Source organism: Lissotriton helveticus, chromosome 8, assembly GCF_964261635.1.
Source record: "Lissotriton helveticus chromosome 8, aLisHel1.1, whole genome shotgun sequence".
Taxonomy (NCBI): Eukaryota; Metazoa; Chordata; class Amphibia; order Caudata; family Salamandridae; genus Lissotriton; species Lissotriton helveticus.
Genome location: NC_136069.1, coordinates 233,294,626 through 233,316,204, shown reverse-complemented (window position 1 = coordinate 233,316,204; position 21,579 = coordinate 233,294,626). Strand labels below are relative to the sequence as shown.

General features: G+C 41.2%; 1 protein-coding gene across 1 annotated transcript in view; it reads left to right on the top strand.

Annotated features, from left to right (window-relative positions):
• The window catches only part of MAML2 (mastermind like transcriptional coactivator 2), a 530,183-nt gene that overhangs the window by 298,564 nt on the left and 210,040 nt on the right, over positions 1–21,579 (top strand). Inside the window, exon 2 of the mRNA XM_078656990.1 lies at positions 7,398–8,777. Coding sequence (XP_078513116.1) covers positions 7,398–8,777 — 1,380 coding nt within the window. The remainder of the gene's footprint in view (positions 1–7,397; positions 8,778–21,579) is intronic.

Genomic DNA, 21,579 nt, shown 5'->3' with positions numbered 1-21,579 from the left:
GAAAAGTTACATGCTGCTTTTTACAGTTTTTCTTAGCATATAAAGAGTAATCCATTGATAATAGGTTCTCACGGAAATCGTATGAAGTGCAGTGGGTAGTATTTATCTATTCATTAATGAAGATGGATGTGTCAAGTGTGCTTTCATGGATCCATTCACCAAATACATTGTGTGGTGGCAGTGAGTTTAGTCACCCTTTGACTTCCTATGAGGATGCACATTTGATGCCTTGCTCCATCCTTTTCCTATCCCCTGAGTGGCCTCCTGTTTGCTGGGTAAAGACAAAGGAAAGGACAAGGAATGGAAGCTGTGGAAAGTAAACAAGGTTCTTGGAGCGCTCTTTACCTGTTTCCCCTGAAACCATATTCTTTGCTCCTGAGACCAGAGGTAGTAATTGCTGGGTCATTGGTACCAAGCCCGCCAATACAGACCTCTAATTGACATTCACAGGGAGTGGGGGGCATTAGGTCTCTGGCTCACTTAGTTAAAGTTTCTTCATTCATTGGTGTTCTCTTGATGGGACAGTGACATTTGAGATGATCAAGCGCGAGACACTATGGCAATTTTGTGCTCTCACAAGTAGTGTAATTTAAATGTTTTAGGATGATTCCAGCCCTTTTTCTGATTGCTATCAAATGCAACAATGGTTGATTATGTTCCCATGCTTATATATAGTTGATAGGATCTGGTTGAAGATCTTTTGGGGGGACATCAGAATGATCATCCAGAAGTGTGTTTATTTTTATTTTCACTGTCATATAGAGCATGGATCAGACTTCTCTGGAAGCCAGAAGGAGAGTCGCTAGAGAGTGAAGTACATGTAAAGAGTAGAGAATACAATAAGATAGGGCTCATAGAATATAGAAGGTGGACACATATTTCATTGAAAATTGAAACAATAGACCCAGCTATAGGTAAAAGTGTCTCAAAGCGCCTTTACTTCGAATGTGATTAATGAAAACATAATCTTCAAGAAAAACCTGCAGGATTATAGAAACCAACCAGCCAGTTACATAGACCTCAGACGCCAATCCAGGGATAATGGGGGGTAGGTTGGGGATTGGAAGGAGGTTAGAGAATTGTATGCCAGATTGTATTACAGAGAAATTGAATAACATATATAATTTTTCTAAATATAGTTTACAAAAAGGTTGTCCCATTGAGTGTAGGTTTTCTATTATTAACTACAATGGTGTGACAGTTTTGTAGATCATATTTAAGATAAAGTATCTACGTCAGATATTCTGACAACGATATTCTGGTACCAATCTAGCCACGGGATAAAGAGGGAGCATACTTGTGGAGAGTAAATAACTGAAGATATAGGTCAAAAGGCAGGAGGAACACATTAGCAGATAAGCAATCAGCAAGTTTTTATGAGCCCAGCCTGCTTGAAGGGTAGGTTAACTACAGTATATCAGTTAATTGAGAAGGGGGTAGTTAGGAAACGATTGTCATCCACAGGAAGTGACTCAGAGATTCTCTTTGAACAACATTTCTGGTTGGGAGAGTGTGTTGTGGGTTCCAGACTAAGCTAGCAGATAAGTGATCAACATTAGTAAGGAGTGTGAAAGAAGTGAACGAGACAACAACTAACTATTAGGGAAGCCATTCATTTGAATGTTTCTCACAGCTAGAGACTTACTTTTGCAGTCAATAGTGGCTCTTGAGAGCTAGAATTAGCCTTCAACTTGAGAGGTAAGAGTGAAGAGGATGGGGGGTCAGGTAACCAGGAGCTTCTCAGTGGTCAACATAAAAATGATCTAAGATAACTAAGTGAAATCTACCAAAACATCCATGGTTGCTATGGATTTAGTTAAGGATTTGATAAAGAAAGTTGAAAGATATCAGCATAAGCCACAACGTTTGTATCCAAGATAAGGATCTGAGAACAAATTAACTTCACCAAGTAAACGAATTTAGATAAACATAAGCAACTGGACCATGTACAATAAAACAAAATTTTGTTTATCTTTCTTTTTCAGTCTTAATATTGAACGAATATTGAGGCTTTACAGATCCCCCAACCACAATAGCTTTTACCCCTTACAGGGTAGAATATTGGCCTGGGAACTGGGCATTGGGGAACTGGATGACGAGCACTGGCGAGAGGCCAAGATGTATGCGCGAACACTCTCCATTACATGTAATCTTCAGCTAATACAGTTTAGCTATCCCACAGGACATATTATAGCAAAAGCAGGCTCTTTAAGATGGGAAGGGATAGATACTCCGCATGCACTTGATGTGGGACCCCGGAAGGTCCTTCATTCATGTGAGATGGTCGTTCCTGGTGATAGTTCAATATTGGCACGAGATACACAATATTCCGACAGCCATATAACAGTCCCGGACAACTCTACGTCCAAAGGTGGCACTTCTGGGAATAATGGAGGAATGGATGGAGTCAGAGGACACTGCCACTTGTGGAATGGCTTAGTGGTATGAACAACTGTGAAAGGGCGAAAAGGGAAATTTATAAATGGAGAGGGTATGCGAATAAGTATACAAAAATATGGGGTCTATGGCAGTTCATCATGTGGATTATTTATAGTTGTGAATTCATCCGACTGACTGCACTGTATGTACACCAGGGCTATATGTTCTGTGAAATATTGATCTTAGAATGTCTCTTTTTTAATTCTTTTCTGTATATGGGACATCCCGAGACTGGGACTTGTTACATGACTGTTCCTATGTACAAAATAAAAAAAAAATATATATATTTTTTTTTTTAAATCTAAATATTGGTGCTCCAATAGAGAGTTTGCTGACTATGGAGTGCTTGAAATGCCAAACGTGATAGAGCTGTGGTAGTCGGTCAGTAACACTCAACAATCAATAAATGCATGGATGCACAACACAGAAAAAAGAGTCCGGTTGAAATGATCTGATTGCGGAACCCAAAAGGGATCTTCACCATGCTTTGAAAGCCCATTCGCTTAAGATAGCATTCGGTACCTTATCATGTGAGACAGCATACTGTACCATATCCTGTAACTAATGAGTAACTATTAGCTAATTTCCTTTGGAGTACTTCCAGTTTCTTTTTCTTTCAAATTTACTTTAATTCGTATGTACCAAGGTTCTGTCCAGATTGTTATTTTGTATTGTTTTTATGCTTCAATATTTTGTTGGGCAGTATCTGATTTCTTCAGGTGATGCTTGCACTGCGAAAAATATTGAAATAAACAAATATAACAATAAATATGGTAACAGATGTTTCAAGCCATGGAAGGATGTTTTTTTATGCAATACATTGGGTGTTTGCTTTGTGATATTCAGTTACTCGTTGTAATTTTGAAGACTGGGGAATCAAGGTCTTGAAGGACACTTCAGATATTGATTGTCTTTATTCTTTTCTTTAAAAAGATTTTAGTGAATCATACATCCGTATCAAGAGAGGAAGTAGTTTGTTTCATTTGGCCAGGCCCATTGAAGTACTTGCACGTTTAAATGTTCTGCATTGGCAGCTTTAATTGTTTGTGTTGTTTGCTGTGTCACTCACAGATTGTTATCCTTTTGCTCAGATCTTGCAAAGCCAGCGATAAAACTTTAAAAGCGATATAAGGTTTAGGAATACAAAGTCTGAAGTTAGCTCGATTTGCGGTGTGTGCAGCAGAAGTCATTACTATAATTATTCTAGTATTTTGGTGTAAGTCTGATGTCCACCTTTACTGTTGTAAAGCTAAGCCTTTCCCCTTTAGTTGTGATATTTTATTATAAATTTAGGTTTTAATTTGCTACTTTTTTTGTCAAAGGCTACTATGTCTATGTCAAACATGTTTAGCAATACATTGTAGACTTGAGCTTTGTTCATGGTTTTAGGGTGAGTGTGGAAGTCTTCCACGTTTCTTTTGGGGTGATGTTTGTGAATAACTTTGAGAAATAGAATTTTGTTGGGCTGATTAGAAAAGTTATAAAAGCATGGTCTAGGTCTAGTTTAGGCAATTGGTGAATCACAAAGGCATATTTTCTCCCGAAGCAGGGTGCCACCTCCATTTTTTGAGGCGCTAAGCCAGAAATGAATATCAGGTATGGTGAACATCCGGCAGCATCAGTTGATCATGACCTTGTTTGGGGGAACGTGTGTTATTTTTCAGATTGTGATGAGGTTTATTGGCCCAGCCACATGTTGGCATCCACTATTGTAAAATTGAGGAGGAGTTTTGGAACTGTATTCAGGAACAATTCAAGAAATTCAGAGCTGTAGCTAGGAAAGTGATAAGTTGCAACAAGAACAAAGGAGTTGTTCTTATCTTACATTTAGTTTTTACATGCCATAGAATAGTAAAATTATCATGTCAATTTATGAGCGTTTACACAGATTGTATTTCAGAATATCGCGGAGAAAAATATCACCCTGCCAAATTATTGTAGCCTAAAATATTGGCAACCACAATATTGTGAAGTTAAGTATAAATAGGTAAGTATAGATTTGTTGTTCTTTACTCCACATCTCCCTGCCTTAAAGATATATGTATCCTCAAGTTACATATTTTGTTAGTGTGTTTTGTGCCAGGACAACATTACAAATTCGAAAATCTGGTAAAAATAATTTACATAAAGCAGAGCTTAGTTGTGCCTTTCTGAACATTTGATCAGTATGTGTTTTTGTGCATTACCTTGCAATCACATGATAAAACTTTGTCTGGTGTGATTCTGTATGGTTTTTGAGATTCATGTTTCTTTCATTGCTCGCTTTTAATAAAGTTATTTTATGAGGACTTTGTGATTGAACGCAATCTCAGTTGTCTATTAGTCCTTTTTTACATGTCTCTGTTTTTTTCACTTTGTGAATTATTGGACAGCCTTTAGACGAGCACACATTCTATACACTCAGCAGTGCCATATTCAAGGTTCTTTTCACCACCAGCGCTACCTCGGCTCAAAGCTGTGTTACTTTACCCAATAGGAAAATGTATGTGTAATACTGGCGAAGAGCTCTGACAGCAAATGATTTTGCACATAAAACACAATCCCATTAATAAATGCAATCTCATAATTTCACCTCATGGTCGCATTTTTTATTTAAATATGACTTCTATTTGACAAGCCCTTGAAAAATGGCCGGTAATAAAAATAAAGGAAAGACTATACATGCAACCAAAAGTCCCCTTGATGATGTGGCATTGTCGTTTCACATTAAGGGAAACATGAAATTGAATGCAGGTAGTAGGTCATGAAGGCCTCTTCTTTTGTTACTGGTTAACAAATTAAGCACAACATATGCAAGTTAATGTCCAAACAAAATTAGATAGTGGTGTTAGAGGGGCAGCATTGTGCGCTAAAGGTTTTGCTTCTGTGTCAATATTCTTCATTAAAATACATGTATTTTAAATTAGTGAAAGATTACAATATTGGATGACTGTTGTGAAATCATATTTATGCTTCTCAGAGTTCTACCAAGACTTGTACCGAATGGTTATTATATGAGTGACATTTCTGCGTGAGCCACGGCTCTGCCCATGGTTGTCTGCTGCAGCCATAAGGCCCCTCCACAATTTTATTTTCCTGCAAGATTTAAAGATATGACTCAGTAACCAGTAGTCAGCGTATCCTTTTTGGGCAAACTTAATTGGGCTAATGGACGGAAACCCTTGCTCAAACCTCCTAATCCCGCGACGAGTTGTGATTTTACAAAGAAGGGAACAAGCTAAAATGTTGTTTTTAGAAACTTTGATGTTGCTCAGGAAGGTTTTGTATAGTGCCCGTTACCCTTTGATGTTGATCATAGAGTGAGATTATTAGCATGACACAATCTTTTTTCATTTGTGTCCTAATGGCATTTAAAGTGGCCATTGCTCAGTTTGTGGTTATTTAGGAATGTGTCCTGTATGTTATCGACTTAATGGTAGCATGGCTTTGTCTTTCCACGTCGGTGTTAATCTTGTACAAACAGTGAGTCACCGAGGGAGAAAACTCTGTGTATTCTGCACCCTGCTAGAAACAAGTGAAGGGAAGTCTGTCTCCTCCCAAGCAGGCACAAACACACATCTATGACCACACAGAATGTGTGTGGGTGCGTGCCTTGTTGAAATGATTGCAGCTTTGAGACCAGTGCCTCATGCAATTGTGCCAAAAGTGAAATCAACATATCTTGAGAATGAACTATTCTATCCAATTACAGTTACAGCTGTGTTTAATTATGAGTCCTGCTGCAGTCAAATAGTCTTCTGCCTGTCCATTAAATGTGAGAATTTACACTTTATGGGCAACATCACCTCTTTCTTTAAATGTTAATTACAAAAATCAGCAGCTGAAAGGCCAGGCAACTTTCTCAAGTGCCCAGCTCATTATTGCACCTTGCGTGCAGTAATTGTAATAACAAATATTAATAACTTTTGCTATCTTTGAACTAAATATAATGTTTTCTTGCTAAAACCTACAAATAATGTTGGAGACAATGGATTGTGTGGCGAATACGGCAAATTGATATTTATGGGAAAAGCATTATATCTATTTAATCTTGTTTTTTTCAGTGGTACTGGTTCCATAGTACTTAAAATAATCATACTAACATAGCTGAAAAGGTGCAAAGTGTCAAACATTCCAGACACTTAGATCAGTATGTGTAGTTTTCATGACAAATCTTAGGATCAGAGAAACCTTTTTTCTCTAACAAAACCACCAACAAGTTCTGAGACCGAATCAAAATTTTCGACATTGTGAGATTTCCTCTAGTAGCACTACTGTTCTTAGAACACTGTAGTACCATCAATAACCAATTTCATTTTTGCTGAAAAAGTCAACATTTCCTCTGTAAATTGTCTTAGTTTGGGGGAAAAGTGTTGTTCCCCCAAACTAGTCACCCATTGAAATTAATGTCATTAAAACATTTATGTTAGGGATCACCGTCACTGTCAGGGTGCCCTAAGAAAGTCCAAACACAATGCAGCACAATTTTCCATAGTGAAATCTTCCATTTAAAACTGCATTAAGAAAAAATGAAAAAATCATCCAAAAATATTGTGAATTAAATGAGTATTTTCAATTCAAATCTGATTAAACGAGTAATGCTCTTGGCTGGATGATTAAGTGCTGGTGTAGGGCCTTTTGTTTTTCTATAGACTTCTAACTCAGAACATTTCAATTACCTCCCTTAATCTCCCTCCACACTTTGATAATATCACTTAAGTTCTTTAAAAAAATATATGTAGCATTGATGGGCCTATGATTCTCTGGTGTATTTGTCTCATAAAATATATTGGTTATTAATTGCATAGTAATGGCTTGCTCACATCGAGCACTTTCTGACACAATTTAGATTTTGGGTGGTGTAAAGTATAAAAGTGTTGTGCCAAAAAACACCAACACCTTACATGCTATAGATATAAGCTAAGATTGTGTTGTCGAGATAAGCTTCTAAAATGTGGTTTTTCTTTTACAAATTCTAGCTCCAAGGTTCCCTGAAGAGAAAGCTGGTGGTAAACCCATCTCTTGGAAACATCAAGCGACAAAATGGCCTTTCTGGGTGTGCATTCCTTGACAATAAAAGGGCACAGGTGAATGACAAGCTTTTAGCGGGAGCAAGTGGAAATCAAATGAACAATGGACTAAGTCATCCTTCGTCAGCAATGATGCTTAATGGGCAAGGTTTACATGGAAAGTCCAACAACGACAATTTCAACCTAACTCTCAAAGACATAAAGAAAGAACCAGGTGAGTCCATGCCCTGCAGCAAACACCTAGATTCTCAAATGTCTTCTGAAAACATGTTCCCAGGCAGATATGAAGAGGACTTTGTTGATCAGATGATGGATGCAGACCTTCAGGAACTCTTCAATGAACTAACTGATATGTCAGTACCACCAATGAGTGACCTGGAGCTACAGAATATGATAAATATCACAATAAAGCAAGATGAGCCGTTTAATATTGATCTGGGACAACAAAGCCAAAGACGCTCACCTAAACCATCTTTGCCAATGGACAAAATAGTGATAAAAACTGAATATTCCCCAGGTTCCAGCCAAGCATCTGCTGGTTCTCCACAAATGAGGCCTTCTTCCGAGGGACCAGCTTTTTCAATGTCCAGCGCTGCAATGTCCACTTCTTCACCTGTCACTTCAGTGCCTCTGAGCCAAGCACAGTCTTCCTGTTCCAACAGAGTACTGCCTACTTGGCAGGAAGTGTCCCATGCACAACAACTGAAACAAATAGCAGCCAATAGACAGCAACATGCACTAATCCAACTGCAACAGCAGCACCAGCAGAATCAGACATCTAACTGGTCAACATTGTCATCGTCTGGTCCCTCAGCTGGTTCTTTCAGCCAAGAAAAGGTTCCAAGTCCTTCCCTTCGTCAGCAGCAGTTCAGTCCACACACTTCACAAATACCTGGAATGACTAACAATGGCATTCAGTCCAAGGGGATGAACAACTACCTTTATAAACCTAACTCCACCCCCCAAAATAATCACTTGGACATGATGATGCAACAAAAAAACCAAGACCTGAACTTTATAAATAACCCTCACGCAGCAGGCGAGTCACATCATAGCAGCACAAAGTCCTTATTTCACTTCAGCCCAGAACAAACAAACCAGCAGGCGCCTTTGGTTCTGAGTTCCCAGAGCAAGCCTTCCATTGTGCATTATACCCAGCAGCAGCCGCCTTCTGCAGCAACCCAGCAACAGCAGCACCCTACCCAGGCTCAGTCGCTTCTTCGACCTCCAAATGTGTCAATGTCATTGCAACAGAAGCTGATGCTTCAGAAAATCCTGCAGAACCAGCATGGCCAAGGACTGCAGTACTCTGTTTTGCAGCATCGTCAGGTAAGATGTTTAGCTCTCTGTAAGAGATGTATATTGTCAAAATCAGTATGTGTTTTTATTGCTATAAAGGTAATTAAATGGAAAGTCAGAACACGACTTAAATATGTACTGTGGCGGTTACCTTCACCCTTGTCCAAATACTACTGTACTTTTTTCCAGACTGCCTCATACCTAGAATGTATTTCCCATGCAAGAGATCTTTGTATGAACAGTTTTAATTAGTATACCCCCTCCTGGTCTCCAGATTCCTTTGTGAGCTTGTCCCTAAATTCATCAGATTTTAAAGGGAAGTGGAAGTGAAACCACTCGATAGTTGAAAACAAATGGCATTTCAAGATTGATCCCTTGTACACCCCATATATCATCCGTACTAGAAGTACTAGACGTGGAGACTACAGAAAGAAAACCGGATTCTTACTGCCCACTTTGTTTTCTATTTTTTGCATGACTCCTGATACTGGATGTAGTCAGGGCAGTGCCAAGGGTACCAAGGAGGCAGCTGCTTCCCCTGTCTACTTCTGACGGACTTTCGTGAGTCAGTGCTCTTTAATCATGTCATGTGAGAAGCGCAGAAATCTAATGGTGTGTGTAAATATAGGAGTAAATGAGGTTGAGAGGGGCACCATGTATAATGCAGCAGTGCAATCCTTCGTCATGATACACGACTGAAGTAGGGAGGCCCAGTCTAGAAATGTTAAACATTTTTCTTTTTTTACAGAAAGTGAAGGTTTTCTTTTTTTTAACAATCTATCAGTAGAAGAGGTGGGGGCAAACACTAATGCAGAAAAGCGTCTAGGATGATGGGTTTGGAGGTGATTATATTATTGCATTTTCTGTGTTTTTTGTGTTTTCATATCAAATTTGTTTCACAGGGTTGCACACTCCAAAGCGAACTTTAAAAAGATATTTCTGGCAACGGTGCTCATTTCACAAAAGATATGTAACATGTATATAATTTGTGCCTGTCTTATTGTCTTTATGAAACGTTAATGAGTGCTGCAGTAAAGGCTATTAATCTGACTTTGTTAAGCCTTTGAGGAAAGGCAGAATCACTTTTTATTTACAGGCGTACAGCATGCCATACGATGCTTTACACTGTAACAAATCCTTGCACCTGTGTAAGGTTGGTGACTCGGGAAGAATTCATAATGTGTTCTTATTGAGTTACTATGAATAATGACATCTCAACACATGGCCCTGAGTGTTGAAATAAGAGGGCCATGCCCACCGGCCACACCGCACCACCTGTGAATGGAGCATCAGGTGGTAAAACATTAGTTGAAAACCTGATTCCATCACTAGGTTTAAATTAGGTCAGATTCTGTATTTTCTTGTACTGTAAACAGTGCTTAATTTGTAAAAAAAAAAAACATAGTGCTTGCTGGGGCTCTCGACAGGAGGACACTAAAGCTTGCACCATCCGTTGCCCCTGGCAGCACTTCCAATGGCAGCACCAACACACTACTAATCATCACACTCTTGAAAGTGTGACCATTCACAATATACAAAGCTATAAGAATGGCTTTGGAGGTAAATACCAATAATTAGAAATTGAAATGGAAATAATAAACAGAAGTTGTTGTGCTTGTACCTAAATTGGCAGACAGACAGTCATAACCCCTGCTGCTGGCAATTAAGTGTTGTTGCTGAGCACCGGAAAGCACCAGCACAAATTAAGCACTGACTGTAAGGTCAGGAAGCAAGATGCTGAGGGGCCAGCAGTCTAAGGTCACCACTGAAGCATTAGCATTGTGAAGGAATGTACGTGGCCCACCATCAGCTGTAATTCAACAACTATTTGAACTTCCTGGTTGAAAGCAAGTACTGGGCCAGGTTTACTCTTTTCTCTAACTTGCCCAATTTTGGAGAGAGAGTGGTGCAATTGAAGATCACCCATAAATGTTCCTACTAATTTAATGTCTTCAATGTACTGTCTTAGTTTCTGTTCACACCTAAATGACACAATCACAGACCACTACAATGGACTATCTCCCTCAGTGTCTCATAGTGATAGCTGAACCAGTGGCACCAGTGAATTCTACTGTAAACTACTAATAAACAAGGGATAGACTGAACTTCTATGAAAATTCCATTTTGGACACAGCCAACAATCACAGGGCACCAATCGAAGGAGAGCAATCCCAACCCTCCCTCAGCCGTGTATCTCGCCTGCTGTCTCATTTTAAGAGTGTTAGGCCTCTCATATTCATCAAATTCAGGACCCGGGCTCCAGGGTGAGGAACCTCTTCTTCATACTCTTCTCACATACATAATGGACCATAACAACACACTTACCTACAGAATGCACCAGGTCAGGATGATCCTCTCCAGGTGCCTAACAGACATACAAACAGACAAGTGTGGCATGACGTTGAAACCACAAATGCTCATTTCATCCCGGCACAACCCAGGATTGTATGTCAGAAAATGTTTTACAAATATTTTGTTGCATTGGATGTAGATTTTCGATTAATCACTCCAAAGGGGCAATATTTTTGTAGATGACATTTAGGTCATATTTGCTTGGTGTATTGGGGACTAACAACTATTTGTCTAGTTAGTGGACATTCAGCAGCACAGTATGGGACATCAACGCATGATGTCCCAAGCTTAAACAATTCCCTGCTTCTAGTAGGATCCTTTTTGCTCATTGATCCTGGCGGAGATATTGGCAATACTACAGTGGTTCATTTCCTTCAAGTCTGATTGATAACATAAAAACTCAGTGACATGGCAACCAATGCTTTAAAAAGGAAATAGAAAGAACCCCTTCCAAGTTGAGCAAGTAGGACACTCGTAGATGAAAACCTACAAAGCGAGTTATAGAAGCTTGCTGTGTAAAACCCTACTGCAAGCATACACGGCACCCATTTTCCAGGAAGGTCCATGGGCTTGTGACTTTACCTGGTCACCTGCTCAATAAAAGTCATTTTTTCTTGGCAGCTACTTATGGCATAGTGACAAAGGACCGAAAATGCAACAGCTCTGTTAATTCTTGCTCAGGAATACAAAAACAAGCAAGGGTCTTGGGCCAGGCGGTATGCATCTGAATATATGAAACATATACAAAATAGCTGAATGCAGTAGTCCTAAGATGCCTTCAAGAGATGGGCACTTCTATTGTTTCCGCACTGAAATATGCCGTGCTTCTCCACTCATTTTTGCACCACAATCCTCGCTCATATGTTATCATTCAAAGCATTTCTACAAATGTTGAAGTAGCATCTACAAATCCCACAAGATGTATACACTTTTGTATTTGGCATAGTACATTTTCTATCAAATATGCCTATGATGTACATGATCGTATCACATATTATAACTGTGTCCTCGTGGCTATCACAAGGATCTAGTTCACATATGTATTTTCCCAGGCTTTTAAGCACCTAATACCGCGGGAATACACACTCAATAATCGGGGCAGGAAATCAAGATGCGGCAATTGGATAGCATTCACACACAAAAATACCCTCTCCCCATCCAGCATCCAAATATCTCCTGCCAAGTTTTATAGAACTATAGGCCCTTTCATCCAGTTACCTACCAAGGTACCAACCTCTTGGCCCAGCCAAAGCTTCTTGGAACAAGCACTCTTCCCCACTGATCTTGGAATTCTTCCTCGCCTCAATCCACCATCAAACCTTCTTCAATTTTTGTCTACAGGCCAAAGCAATCTGCTCCTTTGGAGAATTTATGGACATATTTCTGGAATGTGCAACATGTGCCATGACTTAAAAGTCCTATTCAAGAACTCCTTGCAAATGTCTCCTTCAACTTCACTTGTGAATAATGTGATCCGATCATATGAAAAACTTTCTTTCACTATCCCTCACATCAGCTCAGCAAACAGATGCAAACCGAACTGACCCTTTTCTGATTAAATGAAAAAATATCATCCTTTGCTTTCAATTCCAAGCTGGCCGACAAAATCATACAAGCCTTTTCCAACATCTCTTCTGCCACATCCGCCACCTCAGCACATTCAACAAAGGCATCTCAAGTGCTATAGAAACCTGTGCATACCTCAAGACAATGGAAGAGAACACCGCAATCCATGGTTAAAAAAATAACTTGAAGTATGTTAAGAATACATTTAATTGTATTTATTTTCATTAGGAAGGAAAAAAACATGTCAACAAAAACTGTAGTGCATAGCAGCAGATTCACTGGACAAAGGGTCACATTCATTTGAGTATTAACAGGTTTGTAAGTAAGATGCATGATAGCTGTTAACAAAAGCCAAGCTAGACAATCTGTTAACACTAGACAGGCAATTTGTGTACTTAACATATTTAATATATTTGCATTAGGGGTGGTGGAATGGCACGGGAGTTCACGGGTAATTTGGTAAGACTTCGTTGTGTACTTTCAAGCAAGGTTAGGTTGGGTTTTCAGGCAGGAAGAGAGTAGATGGAATGCAGTTCAACTGGGAGTTGAATCCAAAGGTGAGATCAGAGGAACTTAAGTGATCAGAATCGTGAAGCAGCACACTGAGGTTTGGGGGAGATAAGCAGGATCAGGTTAGTTGAGCAAAAGTGAGAGAAAGTACATATGTTGCTAGCATTCGAGATAGGTAGCTGATAGGAAGATCATTTATAGTTTTAGAAAACAGAATTAGTTGTTTGTAGGTTGCAGTTTTTAGATGATAATCAGATGACTGCGCGAGAAAAGGGGGGTGAGAAAGTGTGCTTGCATGGGTTGTAAAGTTTTTCTGATAGCAAAGTTCAGTATTTTTCCACTGGAAAGAATGAGTATATAAGAAGTTCAATTAGTGGGCTGTTGCAGTAATTAATTTGATCACAACACATGTGCAGTGTAAGTGGTATGGCTGTATGAGAGGGATGTGGGTACAATTGCATATTGAGTTCTTGATATCTGTCAGCAGTGACTGTGGAAGTGATGTAGGATTTTAGGGTCATGGTTGGGTCGAGGTATGTACAAAGGTTTGGGGCTGTAGGTGTGGGGATGTAATGCTGCAGACCAGAGTCTGACTGGCCCAGAACACCTATCCCCCAAACACCAATCATCCTCAAAAGCATATCACAAAAAGATGATCTGATTAGATAAATGAATTCTTCTCAGGAAGACTTACAAAATTTGCAACAATGACATATTAGATGTTTTAATTTAATAAAATATGTTATCAAGTCTATAGAGTTATCACTTGGCTTTTTGGAGTAACACAGCATATTAAACTTTCTTTCTTGAGGAAGAGTGATGAGAGTTGTCAACAATGGCAATGAACTGTTCCTTTTGTGCAAAGATCCATAGTCTCCAGTGCACGGTCCTTGCCTTCTATAAAAATCCAGGAACTCTGTGACCCCACAGGGAGCTGCTTCGTCAAAGAGGTTCAGTATACTCAGTCAGCTACATCTCTTGCTAGCCCCACATTGTAACCTAGCGGTTTATTCCAGGGCACTCCTGCAAAAATTTCTCCTTTACTAAATACTTCTTCTGTTGACAAGCCTGGAGCCCTGCGAGAAATCCTGGGTGGCAGTCATGCAAAGACACTAGCTGTTCCTTTAACAGCCTTCATATATAACTACTTTCAAGCAAACAAAGCAGAGAAAGTGCTGACACACCCCATGGCTGCTATCCCCTCAAAAAGTCCACACTTCCCTGAGCTGACTCTATCCCAGGCTTCTCCAATGAGTAGCTCGTGAGCTACTGATTAGCTCTCCAGATCCTATTAAGTAACTTTCCAGTATGCAACCCAGCTTACTAAATTGAAAGCTTTTGCTCGGTTGAATCAATAAATATATACCAATATTGATAAGTGTGTATTTGAGATGAAAATATTTTCAAGACTCATTAAGTTTGGAGAAAAATAGTTGAATTCCAATTGAATTTCCAGTTGATTTCCAATACAATTATTGAATTGGGTAAGAAAAACGTGTCATTTCACTGACAATACACCCTTCAGCATGAACATGTGCTTTATAAATCTACCTGTTATGTTATATTTAAAACTAATATTTGAGTGATAAAGCATGCTTCATTAGGGAGACTTATTATGTTGGTGCCATTACGGATGTTATGTATTACCCAGGCAGAGGCCTGACAACTTTATAAAGTCTTTTTATTATTACTGCCGGTAACCCTCATGTGGTCACTATTGCAACACTAATAATAATAGTAGCTCAGGAAGATTTTCATTCACCATAAGTATCGCTTACTCCAGAAGAGGTTGGAGACCCCTGCTCTATCCACTACCACCCAATGTAGGACTCCCACAAAACCCCAACATCATGTAAAAAATAATTATTGTAAAACTCCTTTCCCGTAATTTTTCCCGAAATTTTGCATATTTACGCAAAAGCAAGTTATGAAAGTCTTGCACACCCCTAAATATAACCGTTGCAATCTTCATTTGTAACTTACTAAAGCGAATATCACTTATAACTGATTGATTTATTTTAGAATATCCTGCCTGTGCCAGCCCTATAACTTGGCACACCCAGACATTTGGCTGGGGTAGGCAGTAAGGGACAGCAAAATCCAATTCAAGGAAACCTAGTTGATTGCTTAAGCCACAAAATGACACAGTGACAGAGACACTAGGAGCAGCCCATGCCTTACAAACTGGCCCCAAGGGGCTCCAACCCACTGGGGAAATGCCCGGTGAAATAAATGCCAGTCCGGCCCTGCCTGGACATAAGAGCAAATTTCTATCAGACGGAAATTTGTTAAAGTTTACACAAAGGTAGACATCATTCTCCATAGTTAATCCTTTAACACACTTGGGGTCATGTAAATCGTTGCATCATTGTCTAAATGGGGGAAAGACAACTTCCACCCACTCATTTTAACACTAGTGGTATTGGCACCCATTCTTAAAAACATAATATAAGATGAAAAACAAAGAATAATGCAAGTGTATGCAGGCAGTAACATTTGACCATAAATGGGCCTCATACATTTTTTTGTGTTAAATGGATTTCTATTAAGTGTTAAAATATAGGGTATGGTGCTGGGTACAAAAAGAAAGGGAAATGGGGGAATGATAAAAAGCAACAATGAAAATTGGGATTTTCCAAGACTGGGAGGCAGCAGAACACAGATTCAAAATAATCAAATTGTTAGGATGACTGTCTTATCAATATATTCGAACTCCTAAGGTCTTTCTGCAGTCGGAAGGTGGGGGAGGGTACAGGGGTAGAGTGTAATCTATGGAATTGCTTCCAAGCTGGTAAAATGTATAAGCAGAATATAAGCAATTTAGCCTGGTGGGTGTGAATTGTTTTATGGAAGTGAGCACAAGTGGACCAGTAAGAGGGGAAGAGTGAGTGAACTATAAATAGGGAAAAGGGTAGTGGAGGAAGGTTGCAGTTACCATTTAGTGGCCTCTTGTGGTGTGTAAGTACCATTTGCATTATGAAAAAATCAAATAATCCGCAGGTTTTATGTTATGTTAGTAGCATTTGTATATGGCCATCTCCAATTATGGTGGGACAATAGCTCTTTCCTCTTCCGGGCCCCTTTTCCTTATGGTTCTGGGATTTCAATCAATTGCTTACCTATGGTTAGGAAATGTTTAATAAATGTCGAGCTTATTAATGGTCTTAGTAAGTTTCTGATTGAGAACAGTCACACTGAGATCATTCTTAAATACTGATTAGCCTAAGTTTGGAATGTGGGAAGCTGGCCAGCCCATCAGAAAGCCCCGTTTTCTGGCTAAAACTACCATTATAGGCCCGCTCGGGGAGCATCCGAATGGCTGTCACCCTCCAGTCGATCCCTCCTGAATACTTAATCGATAGTTTCTTGAGTAAATACTGAACCTGCAAGATAATTCACTGGGAAAATCTCCTCCCCCATAGCTGTTACATGGTAGGTGGAAATCCACTGGCGGGTATTCCTCCAGATTTAATACTTCCTCCAGAAACTGGAAAACATTTCCTTTACTACCAAACTCTACATCTGACCCTATGTTCACAGCCTTCCCCTTCTTGTACATAGTGTTACATCCTTCTCTCTGCGTGTTTGTTGGAAAACAAAGCCTTGGCATTAAATAGCAATCAACTAACCATCTTATATCTGACTTTGATTAAATGGTTTCATTGTATCCATCAGCTGTCTGCAAGTGATTACTTGCCTGATCCAATAACGGCCTATGGATGACCTTGGAATCACCTAAACCTAGAAACACTGACCACAGCCAGTAGGGCACGGCTCCTTATCCTTCTGGTTAGAAACACCCTAGCTGATTGTCTCCCTGTGAGCCCCAGGGCTGTAGACACTTTTTCCCTTTCTTCCAAATCATATGTTTCCTTTTACTGTGTTGGACTCCTTGCTTGAGTTTCCTCAGGAAGTAATTATTGTGAAAGGGTAAATAGAATGTACAAATCATACGTTGAAGCACATCTGCACTCTGCCCCATTTGCACTAGCTAAAGCCATGTGCCCATTTTCACTTATACCCTTGTGAGAATCCATAAGTATAATGATGAGCAGACATTGCAGTCACCCCTGAATTAAAAACTGCACACTGTTGCTCGTTGTAAACATCTGTGCGTGCCAGGCCTGCCTAACATATACTTCTACTCCATGGCACAAACTTTTCAGAGTGGATACCCACATTGGGGTGGAGCCCAGCAACTTTATTGTAAGAGTAGAAAATCTGCTTATCATCGGTTCACACCAACAAGTTCCTAGATTTCCGAAGTTGTAGTGTTTCGGATACATTTCCCAGATGTAGTCACCTTGGTAAGTCGCAGGTTTCGATAAAGATCATCTTTCCATATTTACATGCCAGAAACATTTTTGCAGGAAGCATAACCCCTTCCCATTTCTGCCCATGAATTATAGATATGTTTGGCTGTGTTTCAGACACAGTTTGCACTCTTAGTCCCTCATTCCTTTTGTAATCTTGTAAACTGGAGTTTGCACACAAATCAGGATTCTGGGATTCACCATGATTATTGCACCTGCTGGATTTATTGTCAGATAAAAACACAAATTGCAAGATTGTGTACATCAGTACAAGTGACAACATGTTGTATTATTGTGTTTTCCCTATTCCAAGGTGTGGGAACCGGAACGAAACATAAATACCACACCCTTAAAATAACAGCCGGGTTGATATTTATTGTATGCTCTATTGCTATATGCGAAAACGCAAGTTTGGTAAATTAGTTTTGAACCCCGTCTTTCCTAAACGTTGCTGGTAAAGCGAATGGTCCGCTTTGTTGAAGGTGATATCTGCATCTTGCTGCTTCCTGCTTCCACTAGACTGCTCATTACTGGTTGTATGTCAGAATATCACAAACAGAAATGTTCTCCGATATGGATATGTAACCCATGGCTGTAGGTTTTCTATTACTAACTTCTACGGGGTGATATTTGTTGTTGCTGATTCTTAGGACCTGATAGACTGACGCTGATATTCTGGCACCACACCCTCATGGAGGTCAATTCACCAAAATGCCTGGGGTAGCGGAATTGAGATCGCACGCCATTTGAGCTTTACTTTGACTCACACACACGATTACACACACTAACATATACACCTACTCTCATGCATATAAACACACTCTCAGTCACAAGTATGCATACAACATACATTTAACAGCATTTTTTTACTTACCTTAGCTCCTAGATAGGGTCATATTACATCTAATGTATTCCATTTTTTACTACACCAATAGTGAATAATATTATTCACTTTTTGTATAATAAAAAAATGGACAGAAAGCAGGCAAGTGGAGCTCTCACCAGCGTCCATTAGGAAGAGCTACCCCCTGTGTTCCAGTCACTGATTTTGCCACCTCTGAGGCCAGGGGTCGCAAAAGCAGTGCCAGGGGTAGCAAGGCGGGACAAGCCAGGGGTCGCAGCTAAATGACACCTTCAAGGCCCTGTGCACTGGGAGAGTAAGTAACTGGAGAAACCCCTTCTATGCTGAAGTTTGCATTGCGTCAGAGCTGTAATGCTGACTGCCTCGGCTTCTCACACACAGCAGCTTTTCCTCCTGTTGTAGGTCACGCTGCAGTCCATGGGGAAGGCTCCGGCATCTGCCTTTGGCAAGGAACCCTGTTCCCATGAAAGCGAGCGTGGCCTTCGCTCTGCCATCGAACATGGCAACTTTCACAAGCCACCGTATCCGTTCCCGCAGATAAAGTGAACGTGAGAGGCCCTGCGATGTGTCTACCTCATGAGACGCGGGGGCGGGGCGTGCCCAAGGCTTGATTAACATGCTGGAAACCCCCTGTCCCCAAGAGCGCGCGCTGACTGCCCCGTGACTGGGAGTAGCAGAAACCAACCTTACTTTCCTCGTAAGGTCACGTGCTTTACAGCAAATGCACATCTAGGCTGCTTAGTCATGACGCGCTGCTTGGAGACTATAAAACTGCACAGGATTTACAGCCCTAGATGCTCCTGCCAGGCCTGATACAATAAACCACGAGCCGTTCTCAAGCTTGTCATCTGTGTTTTCACACAGGCCTGTAGGAGGTGTGCAGTGAGCATGCGCGAGTTCTGCGTGAGAGCTGATGTGCTAACGCTGCTTGCTTTCACTTACATGCTTTGGGATTTGTTGCCGAGTGCAGAAATAAGCATAGGCAGAAACACACTTTCAACATGTGTTCTACAAACATTGGTGTAGGCGACAGTAAAACTCCGGGAGTGTGGGCAGAGGCAGACTCTAGATGTGAGGTCTGATGCAACCAGGCCCGGCTCCAGGAATTTTTATTTGGGTGGGCCAATGGTGTATTTGGGTGGGCCACTGAGTTAGTCGTGTCCGGCATGACTCACTGGGGGAGGGAGAGGGGGCAGAGGGGTCACGCGGGGGGGGGGTAATTTAATAATATATTTTTTTTAAATGTAGCTTACCAGGTGCCACGGCTTCTCAGCTCCTGCCCAGGATGCAAGCAGCCAGGCTCCCTCCCTAATGGTGCATAATTCCAGTGGCCCTGGTTATATCAATACACCCCAGCAGGCAGCAGTTAATGACTGTGCTGTCTGAACAAATAACTATGGCGTAAACATGTTCAGTTTCGCTGGTTTTGATTGAAAGGGCTTTATTTTTTTTTCCAAGGAAGGAGTACATGATCAAACATTTGGTCTCTCAGAAAAACCATAACACTTTCTGTGGTGGCCCTCCTTTGACTGAGGTAACTTAAAAGTTACACTGCAGTGGCCCTAGGGCCCAGGAACCTCGCTGCCAAGGGCATCTGCTTACAAAGCCTATACATTAAATGCCACATCTCAAAGAGATAGGTATGGTGGGGGTTGGTTTCTGGTTAAATCCTGAGTTTGAGATGGGAGGTTGGTAGAGCAGTCAGCAGGGGCGGCTGGTGACATTTGAAAGTGGTGAGCCGTAAACTAATTTGCATATTGCACCGCAGTGAGCGAGCGCAGCGAGCGAGCCCGAACCACCTTGCATCCATCCATACATCATTCATGCATCCACCCACCCACCCATCCTTCATCCATACATCATTCATTCATGCATCCACCCATCCATCCATCATGCATCCACCCATCATGCATGCATCCATGCATCCATCCATACATCATTCATGCATCCACCCATCCATCCACCCACCCTGCATCCATATATCATTCATTCATGCATCCACCCATCCATCCATCCACCCACCCATCCAACCTGCATCCATCATTCATGCATCCATCCACCCATCAAAGAAAAACCAAAGGTGATGATGGACGGAGCGTTGACAATACAAACACTCACCCCCAGTCAACTGATCTGGGTTTAATCCATCACCGTTCTTTAGCTCACTCCGCCACCCCAGTTCAGACATGGCCATATGCAAATCAGTCTGACCCTGTGCCTCATGGGAACAGTCCAGCCCGAAATGCCAAGCCATGTCTTCCCTGGACCGAAATCAAGCTTCCCAGGCAAAGTGAGCAAGGGACTCACGTCTGAGCATACCCTGCCACTTAGGGCGAACAAAGAAAAACCAAAGGTGATGATGGACGGAGCGTTGACAATACAAACACTCACCCCCAGTCAACTGATCTGGGTTTAATCCATCACCGTTCTTTAGCTCACTCCGCCACCCCAGTTCAGACATGGCCCACCCATCCTGCATCCATACATCATTCATGCATCCATCCATCCACCCACCCATCCAACCTGCATCCATCATTCATGCATCCAACCACCCATCATGCATGCATCCATGCATCCATCCATACATCATTCATGCATCCACCCATCCATCCACCCACCCTGCATCCATACATCATTCATTCATGCATCCACCCATCCATCCACCCACCCACCCATCCAACCTGCATCCATCATTCATGCATCCATCCACCCATCGTGCATGCATCCATCCATACATCATTCATGCATCCACCCATCCATCCACCCACCCATCTTGCATCCATACATCATTCATGCATCCACCCATCCATCCATCCATCCACCCACCCATCCAACCTGCATCCATCATTCATGCATCCATCCACCCATCATGCATGCATCCATGCATCCATCCATACATAATTCATGCATCCACCCATCCATCCACCCACCCATCCTGCATCCATACATCATTCATTCATGCATCCACCCATCCATCCATCCACCCACCCATCCAACCTGCATCCATCATTCATGCATCCATCCACCCATCATGCATGCATCCATGCATCCATCCATACATCATTCATGCATCCACCCATCCATCCACCCACCCATCCTGCATCCATACATCATTCATTCATGCATCCACCCATCCATCCATCCACCCACCCATCCAACCTGCATCCATCATTCATGCATCCATCCACCTATCATGCATGCATCCATGCATCCATCCATACATCATTCA